At 40.0% G+C, this 25,117-nt stretch overlaps 1 protein-coding gene across 1 annotated transcript; it reads left to right on the forward strand.

Moving 5' to 3' along the window:
* The first annotated feature begins 2,706 nt into the window (after positions 1-2,706).
* hspa4a (heat shock protein 4a) lies at positions 2,707-24,494 on the forward strand. The gene is made up of 19 exons (XM_078265748.1): positions 2,707-2,894; positions 4,757-4,814; positions 4,927-5,067; positions 6,220-6,342; positions 7,320-7,419; positions 8,060-8,193; positions 8,805-9,049; positions 9,386-9,462; positions 9,988-10,139; positions 10,516-10,622; positions 11,944-12,077; positions 14,276-14,457; positions 16,789-16,872; positions 18,834-18,986; positions 19,483-19,608; positions 19,826-19,933; positions 20,293-20,412; positions 22,020-22,181; positions 23,553-24,494. The coding sequence occupies exons 1-19, from the start codon at positions 2,788-2,790 to the stop codon at positions 23,751-23,753; spliced, it is 2,514 nt and encodes an 837-aa protein (XP_078121874.1). The 5' UTR covers positions 2,707-2,787; the 3' UTR covers positions 23,754-24,494.
* Positions 24,495-25,117: the final 623 nt, after the last annotated feature.

Here is a 25,117-nt window from a genome sequence, read left to right on the forward strand (position 1 = left end):
ACAGTTCATATTTTTGTCCTTGTTGGATTATATTGCTTTAATTCCATTACAATGCAAATATGACCAGTCTAACAAGGAATTCAGGTAACATTTTTAATTAGTTTGAAAATTTCAATAGCTGTAACGGCTGTATCTTCTCATAAATGCTTTCTTAAATTGATTTACATTACAAAAAATGGATCTTCCTTAAAAGCAGATATTAAGCAGTAATTTAGCCTACACATAATTTTGGTCTCTTGGCTTTATTTCCATATCTTCAGATACAGTGCTGTGCATCTGTGTAAGCAACACAGTGCTCCCACCCACCATTCAAGTCATTACACCCACCTATATTTACTTTTTGTCAGAGGTACAAGGACATATCATTGTCTCGCAATTCTTTTTCATGGGTTCTTAAACAGTATTTTAATCCCACCAACAAAGCATGTTATAGGCCTACTTTATGTTTTATAAAAACACATGAGTATCTAAAATGTTGTATATCCTTCACATTTTGCTTAATTTACAAAGGTAGAATAAACTCAAATAAACAAGTACTTATTACTTATTGAGGGGTGAGAGAGAGAGAGAGAGATGCACAGCAACCACAATTACAATATAAATGACTAATAATAATCATAGCAATGGGTATAATGGAATGATATGACGAACAGTAGCAATAATAATAGCAGTAATGATAATAGAATATGACGAATAATAACAATAGTAGCAGTGGGTAAGTAACACAAAATTTGCCAGTGCAACACAGATGTCTTCTTACTTTATAGTTTTATTTTTTAATAAAAGGTGCATAACAGTGACTAATGTTTCGACGTAAGGTTACATCTTCATCAGAGTCCTTGGAGAGAATGGGCAATGAAGCCCTTAACAAGAATCATCAACAGGTGTGATTGTGCGTAAAAGGGGCGTTGGCTACCTGAAGATACACCCATCTCAACCAAGGTGCTACATTCATTAATCAGTCATTAAAGGGCAAATGCCCACAAACAGGTCAAAAGTATTAAAAACAATGTTGATAGGTAACAAGCATAACATGTTCACAATACAGTAGCAGTGGGTATTGAGAAGGACCACAGCAGCAAGCGCAGCCTCGATCCAGATGCCACCCCAATCAAATCAAAGAGGAGCGTTCTAAGCTTTCACTTAAATGTGTAGACGTGTCTGCCTCACAAAACAAAACTGGGAGCTGGTTCCACATGAGAGGAGCTTGGTAGCTGAATGATCCCCCTCCCATTTTACTTTTGGAAACTTTATAGGAACCACAAGTAACTCTGAATTCCGGGAGTGCAGTGTTTTAGTGTGATGATAGGGTATTATGATGTGCTGCGTATTGTCTCATTTCCGGTGCTTCTGTGTTGCTCACATGGTAGCAAACTACAACAATGTAGTAAATCATAGCCAATTACAAAAGTTACAAAATTGTAAAAAATGAATGTGTAGCTGTGGTTTGTTCACTCAAACGTTTAAACTGTGTGGTAGGCTTGTATATGACTTCATACTTTCGACACCCTCGTGCAGCACAGTCTATTTTTGTTTTCCCACCTAGTGAGTTGATCCCAAGCATGATCAAAACAATCAGTCAATGGTTTCCAGGGTTGGGTAGTAATGGATTACATGTAATCTGGATTACGTAATCAGATTACAAAAATCAGGTAACTATAATCAAACCAGATTACAATAAAACAATGTGTAATCAGATTACAGTTACATTGTTGAGGATTACCTGATTACATTTTATCATGCAAACAATGCAACTTTTTGCAATACAACAGAAAACTTGTTTCTGTGGCCTTTGATTAATGTGCTTTGAAAAATTAGACGTCTTGAGGAAATAATAATAAACAATGCTAATATGTTGAAAAAGGAACGTGTACTTTTTAGACTGTTCTAAGATATGATTACACTTATTTTGAGATTTTGAAAGATATGTTGTGGATATGTTATGAGAAATGTTCAGAGAGAGAAATATGAGAAAAGAGTTTTAAACATTCAATATGATGTGAGAAAGGAGGTAAACAGATTGATATGAGGATATGTACTGAAAAACGGATATGTTCAGAGTAAAGAAAGTTCTTAGTAATACATATAACGTTTTTAGTTAATAATGTTTTTAGTTAGTTCACACAGGCATGCTTTAATGAGAGCAAAAAGATGTCTTAGATGTAATGAAATAATAAAGAGAAAAATAAAATGAGAATTCATTGATCAATTCTGTGGCGGTGTCTTTTACTTAAATTGCATATTTATTGAAGTGATCTAAGAGTAATCCTAAAGTAATCAGATTACGTTACATGTTTTGGGTAATCCAACTGATTACGTTACTGATTACAAAAATTGCCATGTAATTTGTAGTCAGTAATGGATTACATTTCAAAGTAATCTGACCCAACCCTGATGGTTTCTTTATGCAATTTGCATTCACAGTAAATCTTAAAACATGAAATTATCTCTCAATAGTCAGGACTATAAGGATATCTATCCCCAAAAAACCAAAGTATTGGAGAACAGTCATTTCCACATAGTTCTAGAAAGGTCCAGAGATGTCTACTACACAGATCTCGCGATGACTCCCGGCGAGAAGTCAGTTAGACCACCTTGCTGCTGCAGCCTGCCAACACAGATCAGAGACACCGGTGGTGGTGTGGATTATGACTATAAGTAGCCAGACTTAACACAGTGCAACACAACTACTTCACCTGCTTACGTCCGTTTAAAGCTGTACGTTTGTTTTTATTTTTGTAAGTAGAGCAGTAGATAACGTTATAGCTAGAAGACGTATCGCTGAAGATGTCAGTGGTGGGATTTGACTTGGGCTTTCAAAGCTGCTATGTAGCTGTAGCCCGAGCCGGAGGGATCGAGACTGTCGCTAACGAGTACAGCGACAGATGCACACCGTAAGTACCTACAATACAGGTATTATTTATTGGACTCCTGATGCAAACATTGTGCTGCGCATCGTGGAACCATCTAGAGATAATCCTTAACGTTACGTTACACATCTCGTTCTCCCATCAACCGTGGAGCCCCAGTTAGCTAGCTAGTTAGCTAGCTAAGCCTACCGTTTTGAGTACCGTTACTGTATAGTTTGAAAACGGGCTTCATTTGCCCACGACGAACACGAGCGGGCGGTGTTTGTCCCGTTCTTAGCAATGTTGTTCATGTCTTGAAGGCGAAAGCTCCGACCCAACCGGTGTCCCCCGTGTTGCAAACTGTGCGCCTTGCATTATGTTCTTAACGATGACGACAGTAGCCAACAGCCTGTTGGAATCATACAGTATATTCTAGAATATTCTAGCAAGTTTGTTCTAAATATATAGCTAACGTTACAGTTTATTTTAACAGTATTTTAATAAAATGTTTTTATTTCTATGATTTTAACTTTTAGAAAAACTATTATTTTGTTTTTTTGTAAGGTGTTGTCATGTGTGCATGCGCTATTAAGGAGACTTTGTTAATGATTTCAAGAATATGACTACTTATAACAAATTAGTAGGCTGTATATCCTGTATTTAAAATGTAATATCTCTTTAGGTGTTGTGTTAGTACCTCATCAGATATATTGATTTCTTTCATTGATTTTAGGTTTTAAATCCTTGCAGGTTTTGATGGGGGAATAATAACATCCATTCAGGCCTTATTAAAAAGTGTGATGTGAATGTTTCTGAGTAGTATTTTTAAACTGATTAAAAACGAAACAAAAAAACCAAACACTTGCTAATTACAGAAACAAAATGGTGAAGAGTGGCTTGCTTCTTTCTATTTTTTAATATTATATTTGCGATGTCTGAGTGCCGCGCAAATGCACGGTCACAAGGAGCGGCGTCCGCCACAAACCCCGACGCGCGCAGAGGCGCGAGGGACCGTCCATCGCTGCTTGCAGCTTTAATTTAATAATATATCTGTACTTTGGAGTTTTGGCTATTGGTCAAATCAAATATGCAATTTTAAGGCATCAGTCTGGCCTCTGGTATCTTGTGATACGGATATATTTAATCAAAATAATGTAATATATTAATCAAACGGTGATGAGCATTGCCTTTCCGAAGTGTTGCCCTAAAACTAGTGTACAACTTTGTTAAATAATCTGTTAAAGTTTATTTAGTTTTTATCTAAATGTTCTTCTATCCATGTGCTCTGCCCTTCACATCAATACAAATTGAGCAAAAAAAACACCACATCATAAAACTTAACTTAATACTCTGATCTTGCTTCAAGTTGTGGCCTGGCGCCTCTTGAGCCAATTTCCTCAGACGTGTTGCACTGACCCTTCCTTGACATCACCAACTGCACTTGTATGTTGTCGGCGACTGTAGCTCTGACATCTGTGTTTGACAGGGATGTCGATGACAGACATGTTTAGACCACAACCCGCTGGGATACAAGTGGACCGACCACACCACTTCAGACTGTGTTTCTACAGTACTGTGTGAACTGAGAGAGATGGATATTGTACTTATATGTACTTTTCTACATTGTGGAAGAATTATCTTAAGAAAGCTTATATTACACATTGAATTTTACTTTAGTGTTGCTACTGCAGACATGGGAAACAGTCTGTCCAGTTTTATGTGGGTTGAGCTATGAAATGTGATGTCTTGTGTAGGCATGAGACCATGTAATAACTTAACTGCCAATTAAATCTGTCATGATTATAGGGTGTATCCACATATATATATGGCCAATACAATGAACTTAGGCAGGTTGCTCGTAATAGCATACATGTTGTAGCTTAACATTTTTGTTTGATGTTTTCTAGGTCATTCGTATCATTTGGACCACGAAATCGATCTATAGGAGCAGCTGCAAAGAGCCAGGTAAGATCAATTCAGTTGCCTTGCTAACATCCCTAGAGTTCCTTGTAATTAAATGCAAGACATTGGAAACTGGTAACTTTATTTAATTTAATCATGTCTTCATCATGTCCAGGTGGTGACCAACTGTCAGAACACGGTCCAGGGCTTCAAGCGATTCCATGGCAGGGCATTTTCAGACCCCTATGTCCAGTCAGCCAAGTCTAACTTGGTTTACGACCTGGCACAGATGCCCTCTGGATCCATCGGTATTAAAGTAAGATTAAGAATATGGTGCCTATTCTGTATTAGATATTTCATATTACATAGGTAACCAAAAAGAAGCATTCTTTTATTACAACATGTCAAAGTAAGGCTTGGGTTAGCGCACTCAACAACCAGGTGCTGTATTTATCAGTGGTACTATACGCTGAACTAGGTCAATCAAAAATGAAATTTAACAGACAAAGTATAAAAAAAACTGCTTATTCCTGACTAGATTGCTTACCCCTCTGTAGCCTGCTGTGCTCAAAGAAGTGCCTCACATAATGCTCTTTACTCTAAATCATAGCTGCTCTTCTATGTTCTCTTCCCCTGTCTATCCAGTCCTCTTTCTTTATCCTAAAAAACAGTCTTTCTTGCCTCTGTCTTAAGCTGTTTTATTAATTTTCTTGGCATTTTGTCTCAGCGGGCTGCTCGGTCCCTCCGTTCTCCACCGCAGGGAGACTTCTTTGCAGAGAGAACAGATGACAGCCCGGGAGATGGACAAGCTAGCCAGCCATCTCCCGGCCTCTGCTGTCGCCTCGGCGGGGAGTGAAGCAGAGGCTCTGTGCTGCCGCTGGCTGATTTGGGCAAACACTGTTTTGTTGAATGTATCATAGCAATGATTTGAATATTCGGTTTCCATCTTTGAATGATGAATAGAATCCCGCCGCCTGCTGGCATGGAGAGTTATTTCCTCTCACGCAGGGGCACAACGTACATGCTAGCTGGCCGTCGACTGTAGTCTTTGCGGTGTGTTCAAGTGCAATTTTTTTGGCCAAGACACAGGTGACGTGAGGCCTTTGTCGCTACTAGTTCTTTTCCTTCTGCCTGCTGTGTTAGGACCTTTTTAAGACTCAAAACATGTGTCTCTGTGGAGATAATTAACGTGAGTCCTCAGAAGAATTGATAAATCAGAGAAGATTGCATCAAGCTGTTGATGCCCACAGAATCACTCCTTGTATTAAGAGTTTTTTAGATTGCATATTTACATACTATATACACATAAGTTCTAAGGGCCTGTTTTATGAGCTATCAATCTGTTAAAATATCTTCAATGAAACTGGCGGCCTTTTTCATTATTATTTATAGCTGTTTAAAGTTATTTATAAGCTATTTAAACAATTTGCCTCAATGTAATCATGTTCCTAATTCTCCTCAATTGTAGGTGATGTACATGGAGGAGGAGAGAGTGTTCAGCATCGAGCAGGTCACTGGCATGCTGCTGACCAAACTAAAGGAGACTGCTGAAAGTGCACTGAAAAAACCAGTTGTGGACTGTGTCATCTCGGTAAGCATTGCTGGAGATCTGCAGCGGTTTTACGGCTTCAACAGGGTGTCTGAAAATCTATAAAACATCTTAACAGAGTACGGTGCATTATTTATAAGTCTGAAAATATACATATCTACGTCCAACTGGATGTGTTTTGGCTTTTTTGTGGCAACCTATCTTTTCTAATTGGCTTTAAATGTTTAATGAGGTGTTCATTTGTCTTGTTGGACCACTGCACATAGTTTATTTAAAGATGTGGCATTGGACTGATGAGGCTTCAAGAGACATGCGACTCACTTTACTTACTGTACTTTATATTCTCTGTACTTAAGTTCTCTGCTATTTTGAGTGTCAGTTATTAATGTCATCCTCTTGCTTTTTCAAGGAGTGTGGTTGATAAAATGCCCAGTGAAAGCTGCCCTCCAAGGTGTATAAATGTATTACCACCTGTTCATGTGACATTTTGAGCTTTAGGCACTATATATTTATATATATATAGAGAGATATATAGTTTGAAAGCTTTACTTCCTCTCTTGCACCTTTTTGGGTGAAGAGTGGGATGTGTGTGTTTCTTGCTGTGCTCAGTATATGTATTTACCGTTCACCAGCAGCATCTGTTATGTAATGTTACAGATTTCACACAGAGAGGCTGTTACTTAGCTAACAGCTAAATGTACAGTTTGCATCAGCCCTAGAGATGGACAACATGTTATTATTACTGTGGCCAGTAGCTAAATTTAGCCCTTTTCCACAAGGAAATGTTTTGTTTTGGCACTCAGGGTAACTAACACGACAACATTATCCAGACATCTTGCGATGCAGGCAATTCATTTAGCAATAGTTTTCGGAGTGATCATTCACACAGAAGGAATAAGGTATACGTTTTAACTTGTTGACATCTTTGGCATTATCATTGCCTTATAGTTAATACTTGATTGTATTATTTGGGGGGTTCCAATCATAAATCCCTCATCTGCATTGTTTTCCCCTCCCAGGTCCCGAGCTATTTCACTGACGCAGATAGAAGGTCTGTCATGGACTCAGCTCAGATCGCAGGCCTCAACTGTCTACGACTAATGAATGAGACCACTGCAGGTACATTGGAACAAAGTATTCTCTATGCAGGACTAGCAGCGTCTGAATCATTGTTACTAGTTATCAGGCTTTTCAACAATAGTAGATGCTATTTTGTGTGAGATGTTGTTTTTATCTCCCGGAGCAGTCGCCTCTTTTAAGGAAGCTACGAGAAAGTATTGAGTTGTCTACTTCTAACTAAGTATTTGGCAAAAGGCATTGCTAAGTAAAGGTTCCCTGGTTTGAGCTATGCCATAGCTATACATCTGTGTAAATATTTCACAATAGTGCTACAGCATATTTTCACAAACCTAGAATCAGATTTATACTTTAGTTTGTAACTTTCCCATCATGTAGTGAAACAAATGCATGTCATGAAGCTATGGCTACATTTTATTTTTAAGTATTTTCAGTCTAGTAGTTATTTCAAAACTTTTTTTAAAGATCCATTTTTTTGGCATTTTTGCCTTTATGTGACAGAGTAGAAATGGGAGAGAGCAAGAGAGGGGTATGGCATGGAAAAAAAAGGTCCCAAGGCTGGAATTAAACCTGGGAAGTTGCGCTGTAACCAGTCTGGTAGATTTTTTTTTTTATAGGTCAGATGTAGTTAAGCATAGTTGTGAGGCACAAACTAACACCAGATAATGCCTGTTTGCTGCAGTGACTCTGGCATATGGCATCTACAAACAGGACCTGCCAGCTCCAGAAGAGAAGGCCAGGATAGTGGTGTTTGTGGATGTGGGCCACTCTGGTTACCAGGTGTCAGTTTGTGCTTTCAACAAGGGAAAGCTCAAGGTGAGTGATGAATAATTTGTGCCCATTTTGAAAAGCGATACTCGTGCTGAAAAGGTTTTTAGGGCAGTATGTGATGATACAGCACTATGTTCTTGGCGGGTTTTGCCAAAATGTTGATAATTTCTTTTCTCATACGTGGGCATAGATAAAACAGAATGGTAAGCAGTGCTAGTAACCAAGCAATGTTTTTTTAATCACTTGTTTATGATAATTTTACTTATAAAGAAAGATAAAACCAATGATTTAAAAACAATTCATCTGCAGAAAAGAACATTTGACCCACATGTTGCACACGTTTATTGCTTATTAGGAATGCCATATATGTGGGCTGCCTTGCAACTGAAGTAGGCCAAAACCAGAAAGCAGCTTTACTAGAAACACTTTATCTTCACATCAATTTATTTAATTGATAAACATTTTTAGATACTTTTCACCTGACCCAAAGTTTATACCGTAGTCCCTAATGTAGCGAACGTAAGTTGTTTATTGAATAGATGAGTACAGATGTTGAGCACAAATGTACTTTTTTCATTTATCTTCACTCACACCCATATTCATCCAGTAAGTTGATAATTTTCCAGTATTTACCACTTGTCTTCCACCACCATCAGATCCTGGCCACAGCGTTTGATTCAGAGCTTGGTGGGAAGGGCTTTGACGACATCCTGGTCAACCACTTCTGTGAGGAGTTTGGTAAAAAGTACAAGCTGGACGTCAAGTCCAAGCCCCGGGCGCTGGTCCGACTGTACCAAGAATGTGAGAAGCTCAAGAAGCTGATGAGTGCCAACTCTTCAGACCTGCCTCTCAACATTGAGTGCTTCATGAATGACATTGATGTTTCCGGTAAACTTAACAGGTGAAGATGCAGCGATACCTTAGTAATTAAAAGGATGAATGCAATAGGTGTAACAAAAATCATTAATGAGGGCCTGGGAAACACTGTAATTAATGGGTTTTTGTGCCGTTGTTGCTTAAGATGGACCAGTGAAAATAGAGCAGACAGGTTGCTCTATTTATTGATTATGTGAAGCCTTTACAGTCTTTTGATTTTTGTTTTCTATGGACTCGTCTGAATATTAAAGAGGGCTGCTATAGATGAGCACACATTTTAAAAACTGCATTACTATAATTAGAAATGACTTAGAGGTACTCAGTGTGTGTCTATTAATAATCTATGACCATGTGTCCCCAGAGGTCAATTTGAGGAGATGTGTGCGGGGCTGCTGGCCAAAGTAGAGGGTCCCCTGCGCAACGTCATGGAACAAGCCAGTGAGTACATCTGACTTTAATAGCAGCTGGACTATCCCCGTCAGCACGTGCACACTCGCTTATATTTCTAACACAGCCCTTCCCTCTAGACACTGCCTTCTTGCCTCCCTTTAATCATTCCTTGTGTCCTCGCTATCTCTGCTTGCTCTTGCTTGTCCATTCTGAACAGTCATATGAGAAATATTTAATTAGAACATATATATATATATATATATATATATATATATATATATATATATATATATATATATATATATATATATATATATATATATATATGTATGTGTGGGTATACCAGAGTAGTAGTATTTGTTGAGTAATGTGCTTTCACCAAAAGATTAAAATTTTAAAGAGGCATATCCTCGATGTTATTTTTATGCAAAGACACGTGTGGTTTCACCTTAAGACTTGTGTTGCTGTTCACACGCACGTTTTTGGTCGGAGTATTGAAAAGTAAAGCTGTGACTCTGTAAACCTCAACAGTATTGTTTTGTATTATCCTTCTCTCCTGCTTCCTGTATTCAGAGCTAAAAAAAGAAGATATCTATGCAGTGGAGATTGTGGGAGGCGCCTCCAGAATCCCCGCAATTAAAGAGCGAATCAGCAAATTCTTCGGCAAAGAGCTGAGCACCACCCTGAACGCAGACGAGGCCGTGGCTAGAGGCTGTGCTCTGCAGGTACAGGTCACCTGGAATCAGCAACACGTTGGTCCTGTTGGTGACTCACACAGCAAACTCCGTCGCTGACAGCTGTGATAGTAGAGTGGGAGTAATATGAAACACGTGCATAATGTTTTAAGTGATGCAACTTATTTGTTGTTCTTAAATGATTTGTGTAAAAACATTTGCATGTGTTTTCTAAATATTTTTTTGCCATATACTGTATATGTATATTATTAGGTTAACAAATCAGCTGGTTAATGTTTTTCTTTTTTCAGTGGAAATTTAATATTTGGTTGGATACGGAATTTCTTGCTGTTGGTCAGAATAATTCGAGGCAAAGGTTTGAGCCTTGGTAACCTGTGTTTTTGTATTTTGCTCCTCCTCTCCTCAGTGTGCTATCTTGTCCCCAGCATTCAAAGTCAGAGAGTTCTCCATTACAGATGTTGTCCCCTACTCCATCTCTCTAAAATGGAATTCAGCCGCAGAGGAGGGACTGAGGTATGATCTCTGTCAGCCTTACCTGAGAACATCAAATAAGGAGTTGTTTTACTTAACACTCACAGCATTAACATTAAACACACAGCATTAAAATATACCTTTTACGTCATATTCAGTATCTCCAGAACCCAGCAGTGTATAGATGTCCTGTATGTGTTAGTTTGCAGTAACATTTACTAAAAGTGAAAAGAACAAGCCAAGCTAATTATATAACAGTGTAAATGTAATAAATAAAGCATGGGATTCTCATTTTCGCATTTGGATAGTAGTCTAAGGCGTACGCCTGATATAAGCAGGAAGGCCTTGTATGTGGGGGGGGGAGGAGGAGAAGGAGGAGACCTCTTAGTTTGGACATGGTGCTTCACAAGATTCTGCAAAGCTAATACTCTTTATTCAATGGGCTTCACTGATATTCTGGAGTTTGAGCTTTAAGGAGATAGTTTTTAGGAGTCCTTACAACGTTTAGAATTCCATTTTCATATCAGTTTAATGTTTTCATCTCTGTTATTTTGTATTATGTCTATTATACCATAGTTCTCACTGATAGTCTAATAGCTGAAACTACTGAACAACTCTCAATATTAAAATATAAGTGGAATTGAAATGATCTTCTCCAAACCTGCAGTTAAGACTAGGGATCGACCAATACAGTTTTTTTTCAAGGCCGATACCGATTATTAGTAGTTAATAAAACCGATAACCGATATTTGGAGCCGATATGCATATACAGTGAAAATGAAAATCTTTAAGTCAAAGTTAAGATTTTGGAATGTTACAAACTCCAACACAAAACTGTGTTTAGATGTTTTAAGCAGTTATTTAATAAATTAGAAACTTTCAACATAATACACAGTAAAAGAGAGTGAGATAGTGTTGTGGGCGGGACATTAAGTCAGACTCAGTGGTGAGTGAAAGCGGAGCAGAGGGGAAGACACAGAGCTGTAGCCAAGCCAAAGTAGCACACTTTTTAATTCATTCACTTTATCGGTTATCGGGCAAATAAAACGCTGATACAGATGATCAGCAAACTGCCAAAAAAAAAAGATTGGCCCTAGTTAAGACGAGGTTAGAAGTCTGCATGGGATTGGTTTTTAAGACCACACCTACCTACTTCCCCTGTCTTTTCAGATGCATTTACCTGTACCTGCAGGGTTTTCTGCCACACCTGCACACGCCCATAGTCCATTTGTACCACACACCCACTATCTGAAATCTATGCCAGTTGCATTTTTTAAATCCTGACTAGTATAGGTCTGTAAAATATTTACTTGAATGGTCTTTACTTTCGTTGTCTCATTGAACTCCTGCTGTGTTTTTACAGTGATTGTGAGGTTTTCCCAAAGAACCATGCAGCTCCCTTCTCCAAAGTTTTGACCTTCTTCCGGAAAGAGCCCTTCACCCTTGAAGGTTACTACAACAACCCCAAGGAGCTGCCCTACCCCAACGGCACTATAGGTACTGCAAGTTGTGTGTGTGTGTGTGTGTGTGTGTGTGTGGTTATAGCTGTGAATGTAGAACAGTGCAGTGTGTGTATATTTGTCAGTGAATAAATGCTACACCTCCCAAGACGCAAGCCAAGTTTCTGTGTCTTGCTGCCACCTGCTGACTGAAGTGAAGGGGATTAGCGGGTTAGCCACGGAGCTAGCAACAACTTCGGCTTAAGCTTGATTCATGGTTGTGGGGACGCTCCATGCAGAGCTTTCGCCGTAGCCTACGTAAGTGGCCCGAAGTTTATACTTGTGCGTTGGTGTGTGCGTCGATCTCAGCAGGGGCGGCATGTATGTGTGTAGGAGAGTGAGTGAGAGAGTGGCGGCGATGAGCTTCGGAGCAAGTGCCGACTAGAGTCATAGTGAAAGAAACGGAGTGTCTCCCCTGAGCTTTCTGACCCCGGTGGGAAATCTGTAGCAGGAAACGTTAACCCTCTCCTTGATTTCATGTTATTTATGGAGAAGGAGAACCAGGAAATGAGTAGGGGGAAATGCAATGCTACCAAGTCACGGGCGAGCGACTTACGCCGCCGTGACGTGTAGTTTAAATTTTTCGAGAGGTGCACGTCAGGCTGTGGCGTAGGATCGGCGTAGGGTCCGTGTCTCCACGTACGTACGTAGCCACGGCATAGATTTAACGCAGAAGCATAAATCACGCTTTAGGCTCACTTAAGGTGGGCTGACTTTTTAAGGTGGACCAGCCATACAGACCTAACAACCGTGCTGCTGCCATTTCTGGCAGTTATTTTGTATTCAGGACAGTCTATGCAATCCTAATGTTTTCCTAAATGCAGTTAGGAAGCATGTTTCTGTAATACCAAAAGTCCTCAATGTCATCCTAAACTAAGATAAGAGGAAGTTTCTGTAATGAGACCCCTGGTTGAAAAATACAAAAAGTTCCCCTTAAGTCCAAAGTGTACACCAAAGTGTAGTTATAAGTAACTAGGTAATTTATAACTTAACTGCTCCAGCTCCATGTTAACTCCTAGTTTTGAGTGGGTGCAGTTTCTTTGCAGTTTGAATGATGCTACCCATTAATCAACTAACTCTATCCAGCCTTTAGTCACAAGATGTTAATGCTGATGATTGCTAAAACATTTTAATTGTAGGGCTGCAGCTATCGATTATTTTAGTAATTGAGTATTCTACCGATTATTCCAAAGATTAATCGGGTAATCGGATACAAAATACTTTTGTTTTATTGAAGAGCAATAATATACAACAGTTGGGTTTAATTTGTATTGCCTACATTGCTTACAATATCGTCTCTCAAAAAAATAAACATTAAGTGCCATATTACATTGTTTTTAAAGAAAACATTTTCTGAAATGCAATAACAACCTCAAACTAAGGCCTACATTAAACATACATAAACATTACCTTAAGTTGTGCAACTTAACTTTTAGAACTACAAGTTTCAATCTGAGACTGATCTGTATATAGGCCTTACACTTATGCTAGTAGATCGTTGACCAGCTGTTTCTCCATGAAGAGAGAGAGTGAGAGAAAATGGTGCGCAACAATTTGCTGTTTTTCCGGCTCTTTAGATCAAATTGTGGTCACTGCTACGTATTTTCTTGTTGTTGTGTTTGGTGTAGTTTCATCGTCCATACGACTCTGTGATTTACTTTTGTCGGGACCGCTTCGTGGAATGGAGGATTAAGTTAGACTCAATGTTTTCTGTTGAGATGCTGAAGCACTGACGTCGTGCTATTATTGTGGTAAGCTAGTTTGGTTTTGCAGTAGACACTATACAGAGTTTTCGTTTTAATTACGTTTGAACTGATTCCAAACTTTGGACATTTTCTGTCGTTTTCTCCAGCCTGTCTCTTCTCTTAGCCCCTCACTATTTACGCTGCAGTCCGTCTTCATGGCGTGTGTCGCCAGCAGCGTCAGCCCGGTGTGCGGAAACACCGTGAGCGATACAACGTTGGTAACATTGATTAAACGAAGCTTCCAGGCAAATCATTTTGCATCGAGGATTTGTAGTAATTATTCGAGTTACTCGAGGAATCGTTTCAGCCCTAGTTAATTGTGACATGTAATAGTTTAATTTTCTGGAAACTGCAGATATGCAATATATTTTCCTGTGATTCAGCCTAGCTTCCTTACCCTTCCCCTAATAAGAAGATATTCTAACCTGCAACCATTTCCTCTGCCCTACAGGCCAGTTCCTGATCCAGAATGTGGTTCCTCAGGCATCTGGGGAGAGTGCAAAGATCAAGGTGAAAGTTCGGGTCAACGTTCACGGCATGTTCAGTGTATCGAGTGCCTCGCTCGTAGAGGTCATAAAAACTGCTGAGGGGGAAGAGCCAATGGAGACAGACCAGACAGGGAAGGAGGAGGAGGTGTGTATTTGAAAAGTGTAAGAAAATAATGACCTGTGATGTGTTAGAAAGAGACAGAGAAACACACACATATACAGTGGTGTGAAAAAGTGTTTGCCCCCTTCCTCATTTCCTGTTCCTTTGCATGTTTGTCACACTTAAGTGTTTCGAACATCAAACCAATTTAAACAAAAGTCAAGGACAACACAAGTAAACACAAAATGCAATTTGTAAATGAAGGTGTTTATTATTAAAGGAGAAAAAAAATCCAAACCATCATGGCCCTGTGTGAAAAAGTGATTGCCCCCCTTGTTAAAACATACTATAACTGTGGTTGTCCACACCTGAGTTCAATTTCTCTAGCCACACCCAGGCCTGATTATTGCCACACCTGTTCACAATCAAGGCATCACTTAAATAGGAGCTGCTTGACACAGTAAGGTCCACCAGAAGATCCTTAAAAGCTACACATCATGCCGAGACCCAAAGAAATTCAGGAACAATTGAGAAAGAAAGTAATTGAGATCTATCAGTCTGGAAAGGGTTATAAAGCCATTTCCAAAGCTTTGGGAATCCAGCGAACCACAGTGAGAGCCATTATCCACAAATGGCGAAGACATGGAACAGTGGTGAACCTTCCCAGGAGTGGCCGGCCGCCCAAAATTACCCCAAGAGCGCAGCGACGACTCATCCAAGAGGTCACAAAAGACCCCACAACAACGTCCCAAAGAACTGCAGGCCTCACTTGCCTCAGTTAAGGTCAGCGCTCATGCCTCCACCATCAGGAAAAGACTGGGCAAAAATGGCCTGCATGGCAGAGTTCCAAGGAGAAAACCACTGCTGAGCAAAAAGAACATCAAAGCTTGTCTCAATTTCTCCAGAACACATCTTGATGATCCCCAAGACTTTTGGGACAACATTCTGTGGACCGATGAGACAAAAGTGGAACTCTTTGGAAGGTGTGTGTCCAAGTATATCTGGTGTAGAAGGAACACTGCATTTCATAAAAAGAACATTATACCAACTGTAAAATATGGTGGTGGTAGTGTGATGGTCTGGGGCTGTTTTGCTGCTTCAGGACACTGCGTAAAAGGAAATTGTCTGCTGTCTACCAAGAGATTCTGAAGGAGAATGTCCGACCATCTGTTCGTGTACTCAAGCTGAAACGAACTTGGGTTCTGCAGCAGGACAATGATCCTAAACACACCAGCAAGTCCACCACCGAATGGCTGAAGAAAAACTAAATGAAGACTTTGGAGTGGCCTAGCCAAAGTCCTGACCTGAATCCTATTGAGATGTTGTGGTATGACCTTAAAAAGGCCGTTCATGCTCGAAAACCCTCTAATGTAACTGAATTAGGACAATTCTGCAAAGATGAGTGGGCCAAAATTCCTCCAGGACGCTGTAAAAGCCTCATTGCACGTTATCGCAAACGCTTGGTTGCAGTTGTTGCTGCTAAGGGTGGCCCAACCAGTTATTAGGTTTAGGGGGGCAATCACTTTTTTCACACAGGGCCATGATGGTTTGGATTTTTTTTTCACCTTTAATAATTAACACCTTCATTTACAAATTGCATTTTGTGTTTACTTGTGTTGTCCTTGACTATTGTTTAAATTGGTTTGATGTTCCAAACACTTAAGTGTGACAAACATGCAAAGGAACAGGAAATGAGGAAGGGGGCAAACACTTTTTTCACACCACTGTACTCCTGGTTTTTGTATGCTGTTAGCTTTGTGTTACACCTCAGAGATCCTGTTCACAGTCAGTCATGTCACACCTTGGTTTTTAATTGTCAGTTTGAACAGTCATCTCTGTGGAATTTAGATGTCTTGACTTAACAAACTCAACACAGCTTCAAGGGGTTGCATTTATCTCTCGCTAATGCCTCCTTTGTAATTTGTTTGGCATTTTATTTTGGGTTGTTCATTACCATCTGTGCTCCAGAGTTTGGCCCTTTTCCTTTAAAATAATGTCATAAGTGTTCTTCTGGTTGAATGTCACTCAAAAGGCTCTGCAACAAATACCTTTTAAGAGGCTTAAACTTAAAAAAAACAACATATTTGGACTTTGTGGTGTGATAAAAGGCAGCAAACTTCCTGGAGGGAGAAGAATGTTTTGTCTTGAATAAACAGAAATCGACATACAAAATGATTTGCACAAACCAATTGAATCTTGTCAAGTCAAAGTCAGTGTTACAACCTCTTACAAATACGCGTTTGGTTGGTGTTTCTCTGTGATTTTCACGCTGACATTTTCTAAACCCAAAGTTTGGATAAAACCAGCCGCAGAATGCCGTATGTTGTCTTTTATATATTTATGTACTATGTCTTTCCTTTTGTTACCGTGTGTCAGAACAAAATGCAGGTGGACCAGGAGGATCAGAAACTTCGGACTGGAGACAACGAAGAAAAGAAATCAGAGGCTGAAGAGATGGAGGTAACCTTGTGCTGGGCGATAAGGCAATCACCATAGTGTCAATACATTTTTTACGATACTGTGTATGGTTGAATTTACCAGCTTTTGTTTCTTCCTTCCTTACTGCTTTCCTTACTTCCTTCCTTTTCTCTATTTCCGTACTAGGAAGTTAGAAAGGAAAGGAGGAGGTAAACAAGGAAGGAATAAAGTATGGAAATAGGAAAACGAGGAAATAAGAAGGATGTAAGGAAATAACAAAAGTAGAAAGGAATTAAGAAATGAAGTAAGGAAGGAAGGAAATGATGAAGGAAGATTCCGTCTTTCTTTCCTTATTTCCTCCCTTCCTTATTTGTTTAAATATCGCCTAAATGTGCCGCAGCCTTAGTGTCAGTCTAACCAGTATTTTTAAGAAACCAACAACAAAGTGTTCCAAAACACAGCTCTGCCATTGAAAGAGGCAATAAACTCTAAGAGCTATTACATCTTAAATAATATATATCAGTATAAATATAATACAAACCATTTAAACAGTAGAAACAATCCTCAAAAGTGTATTGTTTGGCAGATCAACGCAAAAAAATGCCAATCTGTGGGAAACGCTTTATCAGGTTAAGGACTGAAAACACTACACTTGGATGATAACTTCGACAAGTTCTTCTAATCAACAGATTTTATTTTTAAAATGACAGGTTTTGTATTAATAATTAAGACCAATTTTTCCCCCCCCATTTTCTAACTACAAGCCCAATTCCAATGAAGTTAGGACGAATTCATTGATTTGCAAATCCTTTCCAACCTATATTCAATTGAATACACTAAAAAGACAAGATATTTAATGTTCAAACTGATACACTTTGTTTTTTTGGCAAATATTCAGTTATTTGGGTATTTGATGCCTGTAACACAGTCCAAAAAAGCAGGGCAGGGACAACAAAAGACTGAGAAAGTTTAGGAATGCTCAAGAAACACCTGTTTGGAACATTCCACAGGTGAACAGGTTAATTGGTCACGATTGGGTGTAAAAGGAGCATCCCCAAAAGGCTCTGTCGTTCACAAGCAAGGATGGGGCGAGGTTCACCACTTTGTAAACAACTGCGTGAGCAAATGGTCAGTTTAAGACGTGTTTTTTTTATTTATTTTTTTTGTTTTTAAACCGTTTAAGAACAACATTTTTCAACGTATAATTGCAAGGAATTTGGGGATTTTATCATCTACAGTCCACAATATCATGAAAAGATCCAGAGTGGCGGGGCGGCCTGTAGCTCACCCAGTGGGAGTGTTCGCCCCATCTGGGCTGAGTCCTTTGCGGCGGCGCGGGTTCAAGTCCGACCTGCTGCCCTTTGCTGTGTGTCATCCCCCATCTCTCTCCCCCTTTCCTGTCTATCCACTGTCACTGTATAATAAAGGGAAAAGCCCCCCCCAAAAAAAAATGATTCCGAGTGGCAAGGCCGAAAACCAACATTGAATGCCCGTGACCTTCGATCCCTCAGGCTGCACTGCATTAAAACCGACATCATTATGTAAAGGATATTACCACGTGGGCTCAGGAACACTTCAGAAAACCATTGTCAGTTAACACAGTTTGTCGCTACATCTACAAGTGCAAGTTAAAACTCTACCATGCAAGGCGAAAGCCATATATCAACAATACCCAGAAACGCCGCCAGCTTCTCTGAGCCCGAGCTCATCTGAGATGGACTGACGCAAAATGGAAGTGTGCTGTGGTATGAGTCCACATTTGGATCTTGACAGATTCCAGTCAGGGGCCACTAACCAGTGGGCAATTACTGAAACTGAATGAAGTCACACAGCTTTATGCTATGTTGTAAAGGCATCTTTTTAAGAATAAGATCAGTCAGATTGTCGGCTATTGAATATTTTGCATGCTCTGCTCCACTTACGTAAAACATATGTTAAATATTTAACAAGGCCTTTAGGAATGTCCTAGTCATACAAAAACGATTTCATCTCTCCTTTTTTAGACAGCAGAAGACGCCAAGCAGGTGAAGAAGAACGATCTGCCTCCTGAGGCGAAGAAGCCCAAAGTCAAAACGAAGACCGTGGAGCTGCCTATAGAGAACAATTTGCACTGGCAACTGTCCAATGACACACTGAATATGTTTGTGGAGAATGAGGTAATGCTCTAAAAATCACCTGGAATGTCTAGCGTGCACTCACAGTATTTGTCCAAGCCATATGGTCGTGAGACTTACCTGGCAAAAAAAAAAAGAATTGACAATTTATGTTTAGAATACAGTAGCTGTGTTTAATCTAATAACATAATACTCTAAAAGGACTTGAAATTTTTTTTTTCCCCCCTCAATGTTATTGTAAGATGTACTAAATGGGTGGATAAGATTTGTCCCCACCCTACTGCTTCTTCACTTTCCCACTTCCCACACATTTCACAAGGTTTTGATTGTTGTTAAAGGTATATTATCAAATATCGGAAAGTGGAACATTTAGAATTAAACATGATGGCGTTACATTCAAGCATTACATATGATTCTTTGGATGTGAGCATCACCAAATATAATTAATATATTCAGTCAATTCCGTCCATCATCAAGTGGTTTGTTGGTGTGCACTTCGGCTGACTAATCAGTAACACTTTCATTGTGACTATTCCAGGGTAAGATGATCATGCAGGATAAGCTAGAGAAGGAGAGGAATGACGCAAAGAACAACGTAGAAGAGTATGTGTACGAAATGAGGGATAAACTGCACGGCATCCTGGAGAAGTTTGTAAATGAAGCTGTGAGTATGGATCACACGTGTGTGTGTGTGTGTGTGTATGTATGTGTGTGTGTATGTATGTGTGTATGTATGTATGTATATATATATATATATATATATATAGCACATGTTAACAGCCGCTAATCTTTACTTAAATCCAGATATAATGCATGTGTTTAATGTTTTGTTCTGTTCATGTTTTTTGTGAATTTGATCTTGCTTCTTGTATAATGTGTAGGATCGTGACACATTCTCGTTAAAACTGGAGGACACAGAGAACTGGCTGTATGAAGACGGAGAGGACCAACAGAAACAAGTTTACATTGACAAATTGGCTGAACTGAAGGTAACCAGGCATGCAGTGTGTGATTGGACAGATGTTTCTAAGTGAAGTAGAATTATTCCTATTCAAACGTGAACTCAGATTTTAAGAAGATGGTTTACTGTACAGTTTTGGGACTTGTGTACAGGTGACAGTGATCCATGTAGCACCAAAGTTGAAGGCACCGATTTAAAAAAAAAAATAAAAAAAAAATTAGACATGCATGTTTATTTATAAAGGATTTTGAACATGGATGTTATGTTTGCAGGAGTATACGTATATGATTGTATCCTCTACAATATCACTATTTTTCAGAAGTTAATTGTTTTCCTTTATGTCTTGCTGGATGACTGGCTGACTAAACCTGATGTTCCTTTCTACAGAGCATGGGCCAGCCAATATGTGAGAGATACATGGAAGCTGAGGAGAGACCAAAAGCTTTTGAGGAGCTTGGCAGGCAGATCCAGATGTACATGAAGATCATTGAAGCTTACAAGGCAAAGGTAACTTGGCACAGAGAGCAAGTTTGTTGACTTACCAAATGATTGCTTAGTTGGCTTTTGTTGGTAATATACTAGAATTGTTTCAAGTCCCCGTACAGACCAAGTATGAAGTGGTGGACTGGTAGCTGGAGAGCTGCCAGTTCTAGAGTTGGGTCGATTGGTGATGCTAACCGGCTGAACCAGCATTTGCATTTATGCTGAATCTAACTTGTATTGCAAGCAGTGTTGGGCAGTAGCTTTACTAGTTTAACTACTTCTTAATAGCGTTGCAGTTTCTGAATCAAATAGCTTTTCAGTAGCTTAGGTCTTTTATTGATCAAGTAGTGTGGTAGCTACACACAAGCTACATTTCCCCGGGCGTTCTGAAGATTAAGTACTGCTGAGTTTTCTGCTACAGTCTGAAGTAAAACTGCTGAGGATCACTGACGCCGCCACCAAACGTCCTGTATGTATTAAAAAACATAGCTCCGATAGAGTAAACTATTGTTGCTCTGACTTAACGTTAGCTTGCTACATTTATTTGGGGGCTAACGTTAGCTTCAGTGTTTCCCGCAGCACTTTCCAGTTTAGGCGGCCCGCCTTAACAACATGCGCCTGCCGCCTTAATTAAGTCTTCCAAAAAAATTAAAATATCCTCCGTGTTGCTCTGTCCTGTTTGAGTGGCTGTAATGTACAAGTCGCATCAACACAGTCTGTAGGAAACAAGGTAACGGCGAGTTGTCAAGATACCACCAATCACAACGGAAAGAGCATTTGCTGCTGCTGGTCATTTATTCACATTTAAAGGAATAAATCACCATTTCACCGTCGCGTGCGCGTCAGAGTTTGTCAACAAATGTGCGGGCAGCTGGGGCATGCCCGGGCAGAGACGGGGTTTTATATATGTATCTCTGTCCTGTTCTTCACATCAGTGAGGCTTTGTTCTCTTGTTTCAACGAAGTGAATACATGACGAAGTGACTGGAACTACCCATCACCTCTTGCGCGTGGATTCTCAACGTCCCGGCTGCTGCCCGGTCTTTGAGACACAGCTGTTGCCTGTTTTTTTTAATCACTACACGCGGTTCACAACACGCGGTTAGTTAGCGTAGTTAAACACTACACACAGTGAAATTACGTGTCCTGTTTTTATTTCACGCATACTATCTGCTTTGAGTGAGTGGAGCTATGGGCTGAGCTCTGTTATCTCAGAGCTGTTTGTTTTGGAGAAGAGTTGTCAGGCGAAGTGGAAGAGAGCGTGTCACGGAGGATAATGGGAGCCATGCGAGTAACACTGTTATGTGGGGTTGCGTTTCTCCAAAAGTTTAGTCAGTCTCAACTTTTCACCACAGGCCCGCTGCTTTTTTTTTTTGCTTGTCCCCTCTGCGGCCTAAAAGCACTCCCCCCATTCAAAATGAATGGGAAGACCTGCGTTTTTGCAGGACCGTCTGATGGCCGACGCAGGCTGTTTGAACGCGGCCTTACACCGGTCCAAGCCTAGTCAGTTCACCTGCCAGGCACCAGCTAACTGCTCGGGTTGCCTGTCCATGGGCAGCCACCTTGCTCTGCTCTGCCATCTCTCCATTAAGAGTGTGTGTGTGTGTGTGTGTGTGTGTGTTCTCCCAACAGGATGAGCTGTACGATCACCTTGATGAGCTAGAGGTGACTCGGGTGGACAAGCAGGTGAAGGATGCCATGGTCTGGATGAACAGCAAGATGAACCAGCAGAATAATCAGGACCTCACTCTGGAACCAGTGGTCAAAGTCATAGAGATCCAGGCCAAGATCAAGGTACTGAGAGTGCATTCAAGGCACACACACACACACACACACACAACCTTAAAAAATACTGGCTTCACCAAACCCACTCAGAGCTAGTCTGGTTTGCTGCAGGCTAATATCTAACCTTGACGCACGTGAAATAATAATAAAAAAAAAAAAAGAGTGTGGAAAAAAAATCAAAAGCACCTACTTTTGCAGGAGGACCATGATTATAACATTGCTTAAAGGTGCACTATGAGTTCCTGCATGGTTTCAGCGCGATTTCATTTTTGTGGGGGAGGGGGTGCTTTTAGAGCAGCAGCCTTAATTTCAGTAAAAAAGACGCACTAACCCCCACCCCCTCTCCCACCCATCTTGTCTGTGATTTTCTGGAACGTGGTTTGTCGTATTTTGGTGCACAGCCTGTTCCCCCTAGTGTTTGTTTGACGTTTACGCCCCCTGTGTTGTCTCCCGAGACCGGGCTTTTTCACAGCGTATTCAGGGGGCAGGCAGCTAGCGGCTCAAGGACAGATGCCTATGATTTGAGATAAAAATTAAATCGCGCTGAAACCATGCAGGAAGTCATAGTGCACCTTTTAATGTTGTCATGTTTGTACACGAGAATGCAACTTGTGTGCACTCAATGCCAGGGCAAGTAATTGAGGTAGTCTACAATTATATGAGTTATACAAAGCAGTAGAAAATGTTGACACTGGGGTGCCCCAGTAGCTCACCTGGTACAGCGTCTGCCCCTTATACTAAGGCTGAGTCCTTACCCAAGCAGTCCGGGTTTGACTCTGACCCGCGGCCCTTTGCCACATGTCGCCCTTTCGTGTCAATATTGAGCTGTATTGTCACATAAGGGCAAAAGCCCAAAAATAATCTCTTTAAAAAAAGAGAAAATATTAACAGCACACAGCCAGCAGTAGAACAACTGCCAGCCCCACACAAACCATTACAATCATCTTTAAGGCCTGTAGCAGTTTTGTAGTAGGAGCTAGGAAGTGTGAAATAATAAAACAAGTCTTCATTTTCCAAATTGGTTGTAGAAATTTCATTTAAAAACTCTAATCAAGTGAGGCGGCCTACGGCTCACCTGGTAGAGCGTGCGCCCCATTTAGGCTCAGTCCTTGCCAGCGGCCGGGGTTCGAATCCGACCAGAGGCCCTTTTCTGCGTGTCATCCCCCTCTCTCTCTCCCCAGTTTCCTGTCTCCCTTCAGCTGTTTTAAATAAAGGAAAAATCCCCAAAAATATCTTTAAAAAAAAAAACTGATCAAGTGAGCAAATGGTCTCTGGAGGAAAAAAAGGTGGTTGAAAATATTTATATCTACAAAAATAGGGCCGTGCAGAAAATGTTTGGGAAGCACTGCTCTAATGAATGCTTTCTTTTTCCCTGCTCAGGAGCTTTATTCAGCCTGCAACCCCGTGGTGTCCAAACCCAAGCCCAAGGTGGAGCCTCCTAAGGAGGAGAAAACGGAGAATGGGCCAGTTAATGGACAGGAGGGAACAGAGAGCCAGCCATGCAACTCCGACAAAGCCACATCTGCAGGCCCGGAACAGGGAACGGCAAAGAACAAGCTCCCTGAAATGGACATTGACTAACTGTTGTGGCTGCCACCTGAGCTACTGTTTGTCCTGCTACTCGCCCCCGATTCTGTCATTCTTCTGAGATTGTTATTGATGACACAGATAGCAGCATCCCTAATCAATACTATTCGTCAGTCAGCCACCTCAGCATGTCATTTCCTATTTTATTTGATGAATACAAAAATATTGCATAATAATAATATTGAATGGATTACTTTATGACAAAAGTTGTGGGGTAGAAACTTTTTTTTCTGTGTTGCTTTGATGGCCATTATGTCAGAGATTTTGTTAAGCATCTCCTGAGCACATTTAAGCTAAGAATGTCAGATTTGAATTGTAAGCAAAGTGGCTGTGCAGAAGAAAACTATTAATAAACACATGATGATTCATGAAAATGTAAAAATTGCAGTATGTCTAAATGGGTATAGTGGCACATGACAAATAGTGCATTCTTTTCACTAGAAATAATTGGAATGCTGGATTATGATGTATTCAGTGTAAAAGGAAGGAGTTTTTGTTGAGTTTACTTGTAATGTATATTGAAACTAGATACTACAAGTTACTGTCATGCAGTAGTTCATTATTTGGCTTTTCTCATTCAAAAGAAATGATCTGTTGGTTGTTCTCTGGTAGCCTTGTACTGTTTTTTTTTCTACTTCACAGTGTGAATGGTGGTCCAACAAATTACCTTCTGGGTGCTGCTGTTGTTGCCACATCACCAAATAAAGCAAAAATAAATATTGACAAAAAAAAGCATGTGATTTGAGAAATGGCTTATTGAAAAGCAAAATGGCATTCATTGCGATAAGTGAACACGCTACAACACTCTGTAACCGTGTAATTTGTGGACATTTGCTTAAATGCCTTTTATTTGTCTTCATGAAAGGATCTCTATTGGTGAGAGCATATATTTGATAGCTATATAAATAGAGTGCCAGGTCCTCTCTCTGACCAAGTTGGTGAAGTTGACCAGAAGGACATTTAATTGCAATTTGACAGACAATGATACAGCTGAACGATTAGTTGATTAATCGATCACCGGACATTAAATTATTTGGAAACAAGTTTGATAATGAATTAGTTGTTTAAGTATTTTTCCAAGCAAATGCACTGGTCCAAATTTCTAAAATGTGAGTGCTTGTTGGTTTTCTAGTTTTGTAAACTTGATTGATTGATTGAATTTTGGACTGACAAAAGCAATTTAAATGTCAGCCTCGGTTCTGGTTGGAGTGTTTGGCGATTAATCAAGAAAATATATGGCAGATTGAACGACCTATTAATGTTAGTCAGTTGCTGACCTGAAAGAAAATAATCTTTGGTGTGCAATCCTAATATTCGAAAATTATAATTATTATTACTATAAATAATGCCAGAAAAGC

Source organism: Sander vitreus, chromosome 13, assembly GCF_031162955.1.
Source record: "Sander vitreus isolate 19-12246 chromosome 13, sanVit1, whole genome shotgun sequence".
NCBI lineage: Eukaryota > Metazoa > Chordata > Actinopteri > Perciformes > Percidae > Sander > Sander vitreus.